The sequence below is a fragment of the Chiloscyllium plagiosum genome, chromosome 36 (assembly GCF_004010195.1).
Source record: "Chiloscyllium plagiosum isolate BGI_BamShark_2017 chromosome 36, ASM401019v2, whole genome shotgun sequence".
Classification (NCBI taxonomy): Eukaryota; Metazoa; Chordata; class Chondrichthyes; order Orectolobiformes; family Hemiscylliidae; genus Chiloscyllium; species Chiloscyllium plagiosum.
In genome coordinates this window covers 14,198,515-14,214,994 of record NC_057745.1, presented here as the reverse complement: position 1 = coordinate 14,214,994, position 16,480 = coordinate 14,198,515, and the positions used below count along the sequence as shown (strand labels likewise).

At 40.6% G+C, this 16,480-nt stretch overlaps 1 protein-coding gene across 1 annotated transcript in view; it reads left to right on the top strand.

Moving 5' to 3' along the window:
* Positions 1 to 2,761: 2,761 nt before the first annotated feature.
* The window catches only part of gldn (gliomedin), a 38,496-nt gene continuing 24,777 nt past the window's right edge, over positions 2,762 to 16,480 (top strand). Inside the window, exon 1 of the mRNA XM_043677369.1 lies at positions 2,762 to 3,389. Within this exon, the coding sequence (XP_043533304.1) occupies positions 3,069 to 3,389 (321 nt within the window). The 5' untranslated portion in view covers positions 2,762 to 3,068. The remainder of the gene's footprint in view (positions 3,390 to 16,480) is intronic.

The window sequence follows — 16,480 nt, the reverse complement described above, 5'->3', positions numbered from 1 at the left end:
TCACAAGGTTCTGTTTCCAGTTCTGGGTCTTGAGCATAAAATTCTCCAGTGTGGTACTGAAGGAATGCTGTTGTGTCTGAGGTGCTGTGTTTTGGACGAGATATTAAGCCAAGGCACATTGCCCCTGTTCAGGTGATTTGTGAAAGATTCTGTAACACTATTTTAAAGAAGAATGTGGGAAATTATCTCTGGTGTGCTAGCAAATATTTATCAACTTCATATAAAAGGAATTGTTTGGTCATTGTCATATTGCTATTTGTGGGAACTTGCTGTGCATAGATTTAACAGCTGTGTTGCCTATGTGCAAGTATTTCACAAATGCTTCATTGGATGTAAATTCCTTTAATAAAGCTGGTGCTTATGAAAACTGCTGGATAAAAATATGGTCTTTCTTTATTTCATGGTCTAGATTAGAGTGGTGCTGGAAAAGCACAGCAGATCAAGCAACATCTGAGGAGCAGGAAAATCGATGTTTTGGGCAAAAGCCCTTCATCAGGAAATTTTGCCTTTCTATATTTCATGCCTACTCTTAATGCTTCAACACATTTGGGTTCAATCTTCGACTGAGCCTTAACAAAAACAATCTGAACTACTCTCAGTAATGTTTCAAATACACAGTAAATATATCACCATTCATTAAACACAAACTTTTATTTTGCCTTGGATTCCTAATGATATGCGTCACTAAAGTTCTTTGATCTTTTAACAGTTGAACAGAACTGTCCCTTTATCTTTAAAAACATAGTTCAATTCGTATTTGTACTCATCATTATCCATATGTATTTCTGTTTCTTTCACAGTTTAGTCTGGTGAGTTCCAAAATGAGAAAATCCTATCTGTAAATAATATTGTGTCTAGATATAACAAGTCAGACTATAGTCTTAACCTTTAGCCTGCCCTACACAGATTTATCTTAAGCACTCAAATAATTTCCCAGTTTTCTTTATGTTAAAGGCAAAGCCTTACCTCTGTATCTTTTATACAGGTCATTTTTCAGAATATGAACTTAATATGCAGATTTTTTAAGTGCTTTGAGGCAATTTTATTAAACGTCTTACCCATATTCCTGTAAAAGTAACTTTTACTATTAATGCATAGAAATTATCTGTTGTAAAGAATTGCTTCTTTCATTTAAAAGCTATGTTGAGACTACAGAATAAAAACAACTCAGTTGACCTAACAAGTTGATGCTGTCATTTCTAGTATACGCAAGTCTTCGTGCACCCATCTTAATCTGACACCAGCCACCTTTTTATAGTTATACTTATATAAAACCTTAGGATATACCTACATGTAATAACCAAGGGTGCAATTGTATGAACATATATTGGATGAGTACTGATGAAATGGTTACGTATATAGTTCCTCAAAGGTGTGAAAATCATTGCATTGTTTCAAGTAGCTGGACTCAAGTGCAAGCGAGTGGCCTACTTTATCTCAAACCACTTTAAGCATTAAATATTGTGATTAGAATGCTTTCAAAACACACCTAAACAGTCATTGTACCAAGCCTCTATTCCCTGGCGTTGCATGTCTTGCTGCAGGTGATGAAGGAACTAATAATTGATGAGCCATTTCAAAGACCTTTACTTCATAATAACACGCCGTCCAAATTCAATCTTGTAACTGTTTCTATTTTCCTATGAACAGTTACTTTGTCTCTTTATTAGAGTTAAAGCCCAACATTCACTAGGTACTGCAGAAATGCACGGGTGCATAGCAGGATATTACGAAAATGTTTACAGCTGCCCAGTATGACTACAGCAGGGCTTTGCAAGATCTTGGGTAGTGTTGTAGAACAGAGATATGTTCAGGTATATAATTCTTTGAAATTTGCATCACATGTAGACAGGGTAGTTAAGAAGGCGTTAGCACCTTTGGATATTGGAGTTGGGACATTATGTTGAGATTGTACAGGAAGTTGTGAGGCCTCTTCCAGAGTATTGTGTCCAGTTCTGGTTGCCCTGCTGTAGGAAGGATATTGTTAAGCTGTTATCAGGATGTTGCTGGAAATGGAAGATTTGAGATATGGGGAAGGGCTAAATAGGCTGGAGTGTAGTAGGTTGAGGGGTGACCTTTTAGAGGTTTATAAAATTATGAGGGGTATGGATATGGTGAATGCAGGTGTCTTTTCCCTTCGATGGGAGGTTTTAAGACTAAGTGGTATATTTTTAAGGTGAGAGGAAAACGATTTTAAAATGATGAGGGGCAACTTTTTCACAGAGTGGTTCGTGTGTGGAATGAATTTCCAGAGGAAATGGTGAATGAGGATACAGTTACAATGTTTAAAAGATGTTTGGATAACTATTTGAAGAAGAAATGTTTGGAGGGATGGGGCTAGTTTCGTATGGGATTGTAGTCAGACTGGAGTGGTTGGACCGAAGGGTCTGTTTCCGTGCTGCATGACTCTATAACTCTATGATATGATGAGATATACAATGGGACAGTGCCAGGGACACTGAAGGATATATTAGGGATACAGAAGAATATTATAAGGTGATTAACAATAGAAATTAGGAATGGAATGTTTTATCATTAGGGACTCAGCAGAACATGAAAAGACAGCAATAAAATATTCTTGGGAGTGCTTTCAGGAATTAGAAATGGAATGGTTTATTAGTGAGGATACAGCAAAATATAATCAGGGAGTTGAGGGTGTCAGATTTGTACATTATTACTTTATTTCAGCAAATTAAGATCGGAAAGCTTCATCTCAGTGACTGGAAGATGGGGAAATAGAATGGGTCACTCTCAGGGCACAGTGCACAATCTGAGTGAGACTGAGACCTGCCAGCTTCGGATCTGAGTCTGACTCCTGTCTCTGAATGCCATGTTTGTGTCTTTTTGCACATCGGGCAATGAATGAAATGAATGTGATTAATCTGTAAAGCAGCCTCCAGCCGCAGAGCAGAGAGGGCGAAGAAACTGCATATAAATCAGGTGCCAGGCAACACACTAGCATTCTTAATAGATTGGCCGAGATCGCCAGGGTGTTTTCTGCAGCCCTGACGGCGGCTTGGGATCAGGCAAGCTGGCAGTCGGAGCTCCGTGTGCCTGCCTTAGAGAAGATGACTTTCCCGGCAGCACAGTCCAGCTCAGTGAGAACAAATGTCCTCCTGTCGGGCCTGTTCCTGGTCACTGTGTTAAACTGCGCTGGGCTGGTTTATCTCTTCGTGCGGTGCAATGGCCTGAGGTCTCAGCAAGCAGCAATGGGCAGCCGCCTGGAGGAACTAACTGAGAGCTGGCCCATGGAATTCATCTCCCGCCTGAGTCAGGAGGGGTCCGGCTGGACTGAGCAGAGGAACCGCAATAAGAGAAGCCACCAGCAACCCAAGAGCCTGGAGGAGACCGAGGACAGTGTCATGATGATGACTTATTCAAGGATCCCGGTAAGGCATACAGTCAATTTTAATTACATTTCAAAATGAGATATCACCAAGTGAGACGCAAAGCAATTAATCTTATTTTTAAACAAAATCAGCACATTATAAGAGTGAACTTTGAAGAAACAAAACGCTGAATTCTTGACATTGAATTAGAGCCCATCAGTATAGTTTTTTTTTTCTAAATTCACTTATGGCCGGTCAATGGAAATTTCGTTCTTCAAACATGCAAGAAGGGGATTGTGTGCGGTATAAAAGGCTTTTAGAAAAGAGGATTTGTCTGTGGCTCTGCTCCAGGATATCTTCATTTTTAACAAACTTGTTCAGGCACAAGATGGAGCAGTGGGATCTAAACCTGTACTATTTAGCCCAGAGGTAGGGACATTACCACTGCGCTGTAAGAGCTCTCTTACTCTCAGATATGCTTTACATTTCAAATATTGGATTGTGGGCTCAGAATGCAGGAAGATTGAGACTATCAAAGACTCTGGGGGTTTTACAGAACAGGAAAAGGCCCTTCGGCCCATTGTGTCCTTGCCAGTCATCAAGCATCCATCTATTCTCATCCCACTTTCCATCATTTTCCCCGTCGCCTTGTATGTGATGAAGTTTCAAATGCTTATCTAAATAGTTCTTAAATGTACTGAAGGTTTCCTCCTCGACCTCCCTTTCAGACAGTGACGTTATCCAACATTGCCTTGTTAGTCCTCCAAAATGCATAATCTTTCACTTTTCAGGATTAAATTCCATATGCCACTGTTTTGCCCATCTGACCAGTCTGTCTATATTCTGTAGTCTAAGACTTTCCTGCTCGCAATTTACCACATCACTGATTTTCACATCATCTGTGAATTTACTGACTATACTGTACCTCCTGACATTCATGTTGAGATCATTGATGTATAGAACAAACTGTAAGGAAGCCTAACACCCAACTCTATGGTAAGCTATTAGACACAGGCTTAAAGGCACAAATAAACTATTCAACCATCACCCTCTGGTTCCTGTCACAAAGCCAGTCCTGGATCCAGTTTGACAAAGTGGACTCTTACCTTCTTGACCAGCCTCCATGTGATACTTATCCAAAAGTCTGACTGAAGTCCACACAGACTACCCTCATCTACTCATCTGGTCACCTCCTCAAAAAATTCAATTTATTAGACGTGATCTCCCCGTCACAAAGCCATGCTGTCTGTTCTAGATCAATCCTAACATCTCCAAGTGGAGATTAATTCTGACCTTCAGAATTTTATCCATTTGTTCCCTACCACAAATTGAATGTTTTGTAATCAATAATTGAAAGCTGGGATGGATTTTTGAGTATTTAAAGCTTTGAAATCATTTAGATGACAACGGGGCAAACCATAGTCTTTGATATTGGACCAATTGAAATGGAGAGATCAGATTTTGTCTTCCAGAACCTGGGTCATTCCCTTGGATCTACGCTACTTCCAACAGGTCCAACACCCTCACTCACAAGCAGCTATTCACATTGAGCCAATTGGGGGAGTCTGGACACTCAAGGCACTCAAGACACTAACAACAGAGAGTTTAATGTTTGTACTGTCACTCCGTAATGTAAAAATAATCTAAGTATCTCCTGAGATTAAACTTTGAGCAACAGCTGGGGAATTCTCATAAATACATTACCGAACACCTATAGCTAGCAACCCCAAAAAAATTAAGCAGCATTTAAAATATTGAAGTTACTTGAATCATAACATATTTAAGACTCTGAGATTGGTCAGGTTTTGTTGAAATGTCCAAATAATGGCAGTCATTCTTAATGCTCAAATTGGTTAGTATCTCGGTCAGCAATATCTCATGAGCTGTGAATGATCACAAGTTACCAGATGATTAATGCTACCCTGCTGTTAGTTTTGTGAAAACAGGGTCATATCAAGTAATTTCCATGAAGTTGCTGCATTTGCATATTGATTGTTTATTAAGCTTACCACAGCAAGTTAAGTTTAGCAGTTTTAACCTTTGCCTATATGGAAAATTCCCTTTTTTGTTAGTAGCATAAGCACTGTGAGTTACTTGCAATAATACTTGATGGCATAGGATTCCAACTATGATTACATTAAAGCTGAGATGAGAGTGACATCCCGTGACATCAAGACCACATTTGACCGAGTATGGCATTGAGGAGCCCGAGCAAAACTAGGATCAATGGGAATCTGAGGGAAGCTCTGACCTGGTTTGAGTCATACCTTGCACAAAAGGAGCTGGTTGTGGGTTTTGTAGGCCTGTCATCTCAGCTCCAGGGTAATTTTATAGGAGTTCCTCAGGGTTGATTTTTTTATTTAACCTATTTATTTAATCAGCCTGTTCAGAGATGCTATTACATACCTTTGGAGCAGGTGAGACTTGAGTCTGGGCCTCCCAGACCAGGGATAGGGACAGGGGATCCTCAGGATAGTGCCCAAAGTCCAACCATATTCAGAAGCTTCTTCAATGACATCCCCTTCATCGTAAGGGCAGCAGTGAGGATATTCACTGATGATTGCACTATATTCAACATCATTTGTAAGTCCTCAGATATTGAAACATTCCATGTCCAAACGCAGCAAGACTTGGACAATATCGGTATTTGGACTGATAAGCAGAGAGTAACGTTTGTGTCACACACCAGTGTCAGGTAGAATACACTCACAACTAGGTCTAAAGGGAACAAAGGGTGTGGGGAGGAAGCTAGAAGGGGGTTCTGAGTTGGATAATCAGCCATGATCATATTGAGTGGTGGAGCAGGCTCAAAGGGCTGAATGGCCTACCCCGGCTCCAATATTCTACATTTCTGTGTCTGGGCCCCCTAAGCACAATGCCCCTGGGCTCACCTACCAAAGTGCCAAGGCCAACAGGTCCTCTGTTGAGTAAACACTCTTGACATCAGCTGCACAGTAGAATAGTAAACTGCATAATAAATGAGGTGAGATTATACAATAGATAGGTCTCTTGCCACTTACAAATGAGACTTTTATCTCATGGTTAAAATCTTGTGCGGATATTTGGACTTATTGTCTCAAAAGCATGAACCTCAGTTTGTGATCTAGCCGTTTTTGTCAATGTTGCTCAGAGGCTGCGATGATTCTGCTCTCAGTCTAATGGAGAGACTGGAGAAGCCAGGCTTGTTCTCCTTACAGCAGTGATGGGTATCAGAAGATTTAACAGAATTATTTACATTCATGAAAGAGCAAGTAAGGAGAAACTGTTTCCAATAGGTCATGGACAAGAGGGCATAGATTTATGGCAATTGGCAAAGAGCCTGGAGCAAGATGAAAGAAAATATTCTTTAGTAGAGAAGTGTTGTGATCTGTCTGAAAGACTCAATCGTTACATTCAAAAGTAATTGGATAAATACTTAAAAGGGAAGGAATTTGCTGGAACCTAAGGAAAGGGCAGGGGAATCTGCTGAAGTTTGGGAGGGTAAAAATTGACAAGATTGAAATTTAAGATCCTGAGGGCTCTCAACTGAGTGGATGTGGAAGGAACGTTTCCAAATGTGAGAAAGTTCGAAGTAGGGGGTCACTGTTTAACAATACACTGCCACATACTTATGACAGAGATGAAGAGAATTTCTTTCTCACAGAGGATTGTGAATCTTTGGAACTTGCTTCCTCAAAAGGCAGTGGAAGCAGAATCCTTGAAAGGTTTGAAGGCAAAGTCGATAGATCCTTGATTAGCAAGCGGGAGAAGGTTTCCGGGGCGAAGGTGATCAGCCATAAGTCCATTGAATGGTGCAGCAGGCATGAGGAATTTGTGTGTTTGAATTGTACTAATTGGTCAACTCGTTAAAGAGCTATCATAGGCATGATAGGTCAAGTGGCTCTCTCCTATGGTTACCAAAGTGGGTCAGGAAGGGACGGAGTGTACGAGGGTAATGTTGTGGCTCAGTGGTTAGCACTGCTGCCTCACAGCACCATGGACCTGGGTTCAATTTCAGCCTAAGGCGATTATCTGTGTGGAGTTTGCACATTCTGCATGGGCTTCCTCTCTTATTGTTCCCGTTTCCTCCCAAAGTCCAAAGATGGATACATTATGTGGATTGGCCATGCTAAATTGCCCATTGTGGCCAGTGTAGACTAGGTAAGTTAGCACTGGAAATGTGGGGTTACAGGAATAGGGGGGGTTTGAGTGGGAAGCTCTTCAGAGGGTCAGTGTGGACTCATTGGGCTGAAAGGTCTGCTTCCACACTGTAGGAATTCTATGATTCATTAAATAAATGGAGCAAATTGGATCAAAGGGAGAAAAAAATGGCAAATGGACAATATTTGTGGCTCAAATGCACATACGGTATTTGGAATAAGATAATTGAATTAATGGCACAAGTAGCAATAAATGGGTATGGTCTGGTAGCCATTACAAATATAAGGTGATAAGGAACTCAAAGCTGGGAACTAAAAATTCATAGACATGTGACGTTTCAGGAAGGTGAGCTGAATTGAAAGGGTGGTGGGGTAGTGGTGTTATTACGAGCTGGAATGAATACGATAGTAAGAAATTATCTTGGACCCCATGATGAAGGATCCATATCTGTGGAGGTAAAAAATAAGAAAGAGATAAAGTCATAATGGGAGTTGTTCATTGGCCCCCTAACCACATCTGTACTATAGGTCGGAGAACAAATTAGGAGATAATGAATGCACATAACAAGGCAGTATATTAATTAGTGACTTTAATCATCACGTAATTTGGGAAAATTAAACTTGCAGAGGTAGCCACAAAAAAGAATTCATAAATTGTATTCAGGACAATTTCCTAGAACAATCTGATGTGGATCCTACCAGTGATCACACTGTTTTAGATCTGGTAATTTGCAATAGGTCTAATAAGTTATCGCAGAGTAAAAGATCTCCCAAGGGCCAGTGACCACAATGTGGCAGAATTTAGCATTCAGTTTGAGAGTGAGAGACTTGGGTTGGAAATAACTGTGTTAAATTTAAACAAGAATAATTACATTGAGATGAGAGCAAGTTGACTAGAGTGAATTAGGAAAAAAATCTAGCAGGAAGAGTGGTTGAGGAACTGTGGCTGATATTTAAGAAAAATGAGTGAGGAGAAGAATTCTAGGAAGAGGATAAACCAACCATGGTTAACCAGGGAAGTTAAGGATAGTATAAAATGGCAATAAAAAAAAATACAATGTGCCATTTTTGGTTGTAAACCAGAGGATTCGGAAACTTTTAAACACAGCCAAAATGTGACCAAAAAAACAATGATAATAAGCCATGTGGGTAAACTTGCAAGTAATACAGAAATAGACAGTAAGAGCTTCTTTAAATATGTAAAAATGAAGAGGGAGGCCAAAGTGAATACATGTCCCTTGCAGAGTGAGCAAGGAAAATAATAATGGGGAACCAGGAAATGGCCGAGGAAACAAATAAATATTTAGCATTAATCTTCATTGTGAAGGACTCCTATAGAATTCCAAACATACTAATAACCAGAGAGCGAAAGAGTGGGAGGAATAAATAATTATCAGTAAAAGGAAAATACCAGGTTGGAATGAGTTCAAGGTGACAGGTGAAAAGGTTAGGGGAGTAGTGCAGGGAAAAGTTTTCATGTAGAGAGTGGTGGGTGCCTAGAATGCACTGCCAGTGCAGGTGGTGGAAGTAGACATGTTAACAACGTTGAAGGTGTAATCTTGACAGATGATCAAGAGGAGGCGAACAGAGGGTTAGAAACTATGTATGGCCAGTAAGTATCAGGTGTAAATAAGGATTAGGAATGGGCGCAGGCTGGGTGGGCTGAAAGGTGTGTTTCTGAGCTGTATTGTTCTCTGTTCTTTGTAGCATTTAGAAATTCATAATCTAATCAAGCAGAGTCAGCATGGCTTCGTGAAGGGAAATTATATTTGACAATGTTATTAGAATTCTTTGAGGAGGTAGCAAGCAGCAGAGATAAAGGGGACCTAGTATATTGTGTATCGCATGGATAGGGATTTATGGGTAGTGTATTGCATGGATAGAGATTTGGCTAACTAACAGGAGACAGAGAGTTAGAATAAAGGGGACATTTTAAGGATGACAATCTGTAATTAGTGGAGTGCCACAGGAATCTATGCTGGGACCATTATTATTTACAAAATATATTAAAGACTTGGGTAATGTAAGTGAATGTACTGTTAAAAAGTTTATGGATGAGAAAAAAACAGGTGAGAAAGCAAGTAATGAAGATGACACCAAGAGTTGAAAGGGATATAGACAGGTTAAAACTTAGCAAATTTGGGACAATGTTCGTTACTTACTTTGGCAGGGAGAATAGAAGAGCAGTATATTATTTGAATGAAGACAGGCTGCAGAAAGATTCAGTATAGAGGAAAATGTCAGAAAGCCTTGCATCTATATAATGGAGGTACACTCTCAGAAAAGGAGCTACCCAAAAAATAACATGGTCTTAAAAGTGGGCATCTTTTTGATTGATCTTTTCTCATTTTAAACCGGCTGCAGTGATGAAGGGAAGAGAGGGAGGCATGAAGGAGTTATTAATTTCAGGATGTGAGAGTAAATTAATGCCAGCAGGACCATGGCCATTAATCTAAAGTTCTTTGTAATCATATCATTGGTTGGTTTCCTTACATTTTTCATTAACTAGGTTAAATTGATCCTGTTTGGATTAGCACATTCCAATTTTCTTTTTCTCCGAAAATTGACAAGTTCAGAAATCTGGAAAAGTGCTCATCCTGAGGGTTGCCAGATTTGGGAGAGTGTAGCTGTATTTTAAGTAACCTCAGGAAATAGACAAATATTTCAGACTGAATGAAGTAACTTCTAGTGTTTTGTTGTAACACCACAGCAGATTTGGGAGAGTGTAGCTGTATTTTAAGTAACCTCAGGAAATAGACAAATACTTCAGACTGAATGAAGTAACTTCTAGTGTTTTGTTGTAACATCACAGCCAATTAGCACCTCCAAACGGACCCCACCACCAGGGATATATTTCACTCCCCTCCCCTATCAGCGTTCCGAAAAGACCACTCCCTCCGTGACTCCCTCGTCAGGTCCACACCCCCCACCAACCCAACCTCCACTCCCGGCACCTTCCCCTGAAACCGCAAGAAATGCAAAACTTGCACCCACACCTCCCCCCTCACTTCCCTCCAAGGCCCCAAGGGAAGGATTTCAGTGAGTCCCTCTCTCACTGCACACCCGAGGTCATCTCCTCTGCTCAGAAGCTCTTCAGCCACGCCTATCACCCTCACCTTATCACCCTCACCTTGACCTCCTTCCACCTATCACATTTCCAACGCCCCTCCCCCAAGTCCCTCCTCCCTACCTTTTATCTTAGCCTGCTTGGCACACTTTCCTCATTCCTGAAGAAGGGTTCATGCCCAAAACATTATTTCTTCTGCTCTTTGGAAGCTGCCTGACTGCTGCTCTTTTCCAGCAACACATTTTCAGCTCTGATCTCCAGCATCTGCAGTCCTCACTTTCTCCTCCAATTAGCACACAGTAAGGCCGTACAAACAAATAGGAGGAAACTGACCTGCTAACCTGTTTTAGTGATGTCGCCATTTGCAAAGCACTCGGGAAGGACATGTTTATTAACTTGCAATATAAAAATTCAGCAATTGAATTATTTCTGCAAGTGTTTCAGTGGTTTCAGGATAAAAAATAAATGTTATTACCAGTGAGATGGGGTGTAGTACTATAGCAATTCTAACTGGGTCAGCCAGCTGGACCTCATAGAATATGAGTTTCCTGATTGGAGTTGTTAATCTGGGCCAATCAGGGAGCCCTGTCTGACAGTGTCTTGCCCTTTCTTGAGAAGGGCATTGTTTGTCACTGGCCACTGTGTTTCCTTTCTTCCTGGTGGTGGAATATAAATAAAGATTTATACACATGTTGTTCTTCACTGTGTCCTATACCTGCACACACATGAGATTGGTGCTAGGAAAAAATAACCACTACTGCTGTTAGGCGGTTGTGTGGGGTAAAGAAAGAAAGGAGAAAAAAAATCAGGACAAAATTAAATATGAGTGTTAGGGGTTCTGTTCACTCTGAGAGCTGGCTGTAAAAAGAAAAGGGGGAGTGTCAGAGATACTGACAGTCAAATACTTGACTCTGAAGAGGCAGGACTCTAAAGACAAGGACTGTTCATTTGTAAATAAAGGGTGATTTGGTGATGGGATACCGGTAGTAACGAGAGTAAAGCACATTCCTGAAGAAACCCGCAACAGTCGCCTTTGAGTTGGGGTAAACATTTTTGGCATCATGCCTTTGTTTGGAAAGCTTGACCTGTTCAATCCTAATATTAAGGATTGTGTGTGAAAAAACTTTTTTTCAAGGCAAAATACATTGTGGCAGATCAAAAACAATGAGTATTTCTCCTGACAGCCTGTGGAGCCACAGCTGTTTCTGTTATTCGGAGCCCAATGGTGTGGACCAGGTCAGACACACTCAAAACATTTTAAGACCCTAACTTTTTTTGTATTTGAAAGGCAGGTGTAAAATGGATATTCAGGAGTGATGCAGCTGGTCAAACCACTCAGTTATAAGCAAAACAGAATTTATTTACACACTACGGTTGAAATAGGAACAAAAGAAAACAGAATTCAGAATGACTTAACTATTTGAAAACCAAACCAACACGATATTGTAACTTATAAAGGAGCTGTTCCAATATCCGCAACATCCCATATATACACCGCCTGGCAAAAGGTAAACTCGAACACAGGTTCTTTACAGGCAGGAGAGATTGCAGAGAGAGAAGAGTCAGGTAAGAAACATTTGCTGAAGCATGGAGCGTTGTTTCACTGTAGTTACTTCCCTGCTACCAGCAGTTTCTTACTGCCTGCTAAAACAAAACAAACTAAAAACAAACCTGAACTGGGAGAACTGACCACTCCCCTGCCATTGTTTAAAGTAGACAATTCCAGACATATTGGCATCTCTGCCTTTACGACCCCTCTTGAAATAAAAAAGGACAACGTCACCTTGTTAAAGTGGCAGCATCGTCATACCAGATACTAAACCTTTCAAGAACTGATGGACATAGTTAAGAAGAGAACCAGACAAATCCATATTGGGATTATTGATGACTGGCAGAAGCATATGGCTTTGGTCTAACCCTTAATGAAATGTTTAGAAACCATTTGGTATGTGGAACTGTGCAAAAATGTTTACTAGCCGAAGCCTAACTGGACTTTAGACAGGCACTATAACTGGCTTGACCATTGGAAAATGGCCAGTGGAGCTTATGAGTTGCAGGGTATTCTGATGGAAGTGGACACCCGCACCAATCTGACTGAGCTTGGGGATACCACCTCAGTGTAGACAATTTCACAGTCTCACCCAGGACATATCCTGATCAGAGGGAGTCTAGGTCAGCCCACAGTAAAACCCCAAATCAAAGCCAAGTCTTGGCCAAACGGTTAACATTTCCTTCAGGATCTTGGCTGGCAAGCCATTGTAGTTGCTGCCAATGTGCAGACCTAAGACAGCTAAGGAGTCCTACTGGATTGAGTAAGGGAACACAGAGGCTGGTGTCCAGTTATCAAGTACACCTGAACAATCCCTGAGTTTAGTACTGCCTCTTTAGTCAACTCTCAGAGTGCCAGAATCTCTGACATTCCGCTTGATTTCTTTTGTTTTTTCTGTTTTTATGCTCCTCTGACACTCCTATTTCTTTTTTTTTTGCTTTTTCATCAACCTCACACTACTGCCGAACTGCAGTGGTGCTTATTTTACCCCAGCTCCCATGTAGTGTGCGTGCAGGTGTCGGACGCAGTGAAGAACAACAAGTGTGTAAATGTTTATTGATGTTCCACCACCAGGAAGAAAGGAAATACTCAAGTGGCCAGTGACAAACAGTGCCCTTCTCATCAAAGGGACACTCCTCTTTATAATTGTCAGCCAGGGCTCCCTGATTGGCCCAGATTTACAGCACCAATGAGGGAACTGATACTGTATGAAGTCTAGCTGGCTGACCTCATTACAATTCTTACAGTACAACCCTTATACATGGAAACATTTGTGGGTTTTAGACTTACAAAGTACAATTTTGCTTTCATTTACAATAATTGTGCAGACTAGTATATTTTTAACAGTAACCACAAAAAGCAAATGCCTTGTAACAGGCTCTTTTGTCAAAGAATATTGGAATTTAAGTGGCCCTGGGATATGTTAATTTGCTGGTTTTGTAATTTGAAACCATTGGTTTTACTTGTTAATAGTGGTTATGTTCTCTTTCAATGGGTAAAGCAGAGCAATTAAACTTTACCAAGAACTAACAGATTATTATGTCATAACTAAGCTTTTCATTGTCAACACAATACAGATATAATTTCTACTGGTTAGTAAGGAGAAATAAAACTAAAGCTTCATCAATATTTTACCTAGACCTATTTTGGCTGATTTTGAATAGTAGTTAAGTCCCTTCGGAGTTGCCCCTTGATAATCTGCTACAAAATGCCAAAAGTATCTGAAGAGGTTTGAAGACCAGATGATCAGATCAACATGCTGAACCTTGTAACTGGTTTGACTATTGAGACCCTAGATATAAGAAAAGGAAATCTTCAGAAGTGTCATTCATAAAAATGAAATTTTAAACATCTAGTAATCAAGACGACACAAGATAGAATCATAGGTATGGTTACTACAGTTCCAATGTTGCAATCACATAAAACACAATATTCTAAGCATTTTTTATATTGTCAATATGGAATTAAGAGCAAAATAATATCAATGTAAATATTAACTGATTTTTAAAAATATTTGCTGCTCCATGAATAACATTAAACATATGTCCAAAACAACAAATTAGAAACTAATTTATGGTATATCTATATGGTTGGTTTAAAACAAGCTTTAAAGATCAAAATGTAATTTCCTCTAGGAAGCTAATTAAGATTAAAAGTGCTCTGGAGCCCGAGTTTCACTGCGCTTTTGCAGTTTAATGACTATTGTTTGAAACCTTTTTGAATGTTCATTGGAATGCCAATTTGTGATACTGTGTTCCTTCATGTAAGTTTATATTAGATTAGATTCCCTACAGTGTGGAAACAGGCCATTTGGCCCAACAAGACCACACCGACCCTCTGAACAGCAACCCAGTCAGACCTATTTACCTCTGACTAATGCATATGGGCAATTTAGCATGGTCAATTCACCTGATCTGCACATCTTTGGACTGTGGGAGGAAACTGGAGCACTCAGAGGAAACCCACGCAGACACGGGGAGAATGTGCAAACTCCACACAGACAGTCGCCCGGGGCTGGAATCGAACTTGGGACCCTGACTCTAAGCCATTTGTGTAAGCCATTGTGCTCCAGTAAAACTCGTTTACTAACTTTAATTGGGTAGCTTATCACATTTATTGTATCATTATGAAAAGCTGATTCTGAATACCACTACAATGAGTTAAGCCTAGTAGTGCCAGATCTTAGTCATCAATTACAGTTGGTATCAGTTTAACAGAGTCATGTTAATACTGGTAATGCTGCCGACTGCCTGATGCACAGAATTAATTATTTTCCCAAGTTCCCAGTTCCTTCCTTACTCAGTAATTATGGAAGGCATATTCTTATGACAATGAATTGATTTTAACTGTTTGTGTGTGCCTTCCAATATGTGCTCACAGGAAACAGTTCTTCAAAATGTAGTCAAAATCATGAGGTCTCTTTCCCTCAAAAATCATTGAGGTTTGGCCAGTTGAAAATTTTCAAAACTGGTAAACTAAGCTGTGAACAGTCATGATTTAATTGGATTAGAACAGCCATTAAGGGTTGAACACCCTAAAACAGTTCCTATGTGCTATTTGCCAATAGTTCAGATTTAAGGGACGATAAGGAAGAGTGTTCTTTGAAACAATTGATGAAGATCATAGGAAACTAGTGCAAATTGCTAATAAATTGTTTAAGAATTAAATATTAGACAATACTTCATGGAGAACAATGTGGAGATATGACCAACAAACCCCCAACAAGATCTGGCTAATATCTAGGCTTAGCCTGGCAAGTGACATTCATGCCACTAAATGTTAGGCTATCATCATTAAATGGTGTTACCATCACTGAATCCCTCACTATAAATGTCCAAGGGGTTACCATTTACCAGAAACCCAACTGTACCCACCACATAAACGCAGTGTCTTCAAGAGCAAGTCAGGGGCTAGGAGTTCTGTGGTGAGTAACTTATCTCCTGATTCCCCAAAACCTGCCCATCATCTACAAGGCACAATGTAGGACTGTGATGGAATACTCCTCACTTGGCTGGAAGGGTGCAGGTCTAACAACATACAAGAAGCTTGACACCATGCAGGACAAAGGAGCTCGCTTGATTGGCACCACATCCACAGACATCCACTCCCTCCACCACCGACACTCAGTAGCAGCAGTGTGTGCTATCTACAAGATGCACTGCAGGAATTCATCAAAGATCCTCAGACAGCATCTTCCAAACCCACTACCATGTCCATTTAAAACGACAAGAGCACCAGATATATGGGAACACCATCACCTGGATGTTCCCGTCCATGCCACTCCCCATTCTGACCTGGGAGTATATCGCCGTTCCTTCACTGTTGCTGGGTCAAACTCCCAGAATTGTCTATCTAATGGCATTGTGGGTCAACCTATAAGAAGGTGGTTGCAAGGCAGCAGCTCCCCACCAATAGACAATAGACAATAGGTGTAGGAGTAGGCCATTCAGCCCTTCGAGCCTGCACCGCCATTCAATATGATCATGGCTGATTATTCCTAATCAATATCCTGTTCCTGCCTTATCTCCATAACCCTTGATTCCACTATCTTGAGAGCTCTATCCAACTCTTTCTTAAATGAATACAGAGACTGGGCCTCCACTGCCCTCTGGGGCAGAGCATTCCACACACCCACCACTCTCTGGGTGAAGAAGTTTCTCCTCATCTCTGTCCTAAATGGTCTACCCCGTATTTTTAAGCTGTGTCCTCTGGTTCGGCACTCACCCATCAGCGGAAACATGTTTCCTGCTGCCAGAGAGTCCAATCCTTTCATAATCTTATACGTCTCAATCAGATCCCCTCTCAGTCTTCTAAACTCAAGGGTATACAAGCCCAGTCGCTCCAGTCTTTCAGCGTAAGGTAATCCCGCCATTCCAGGAATTGACCTCATGAACCT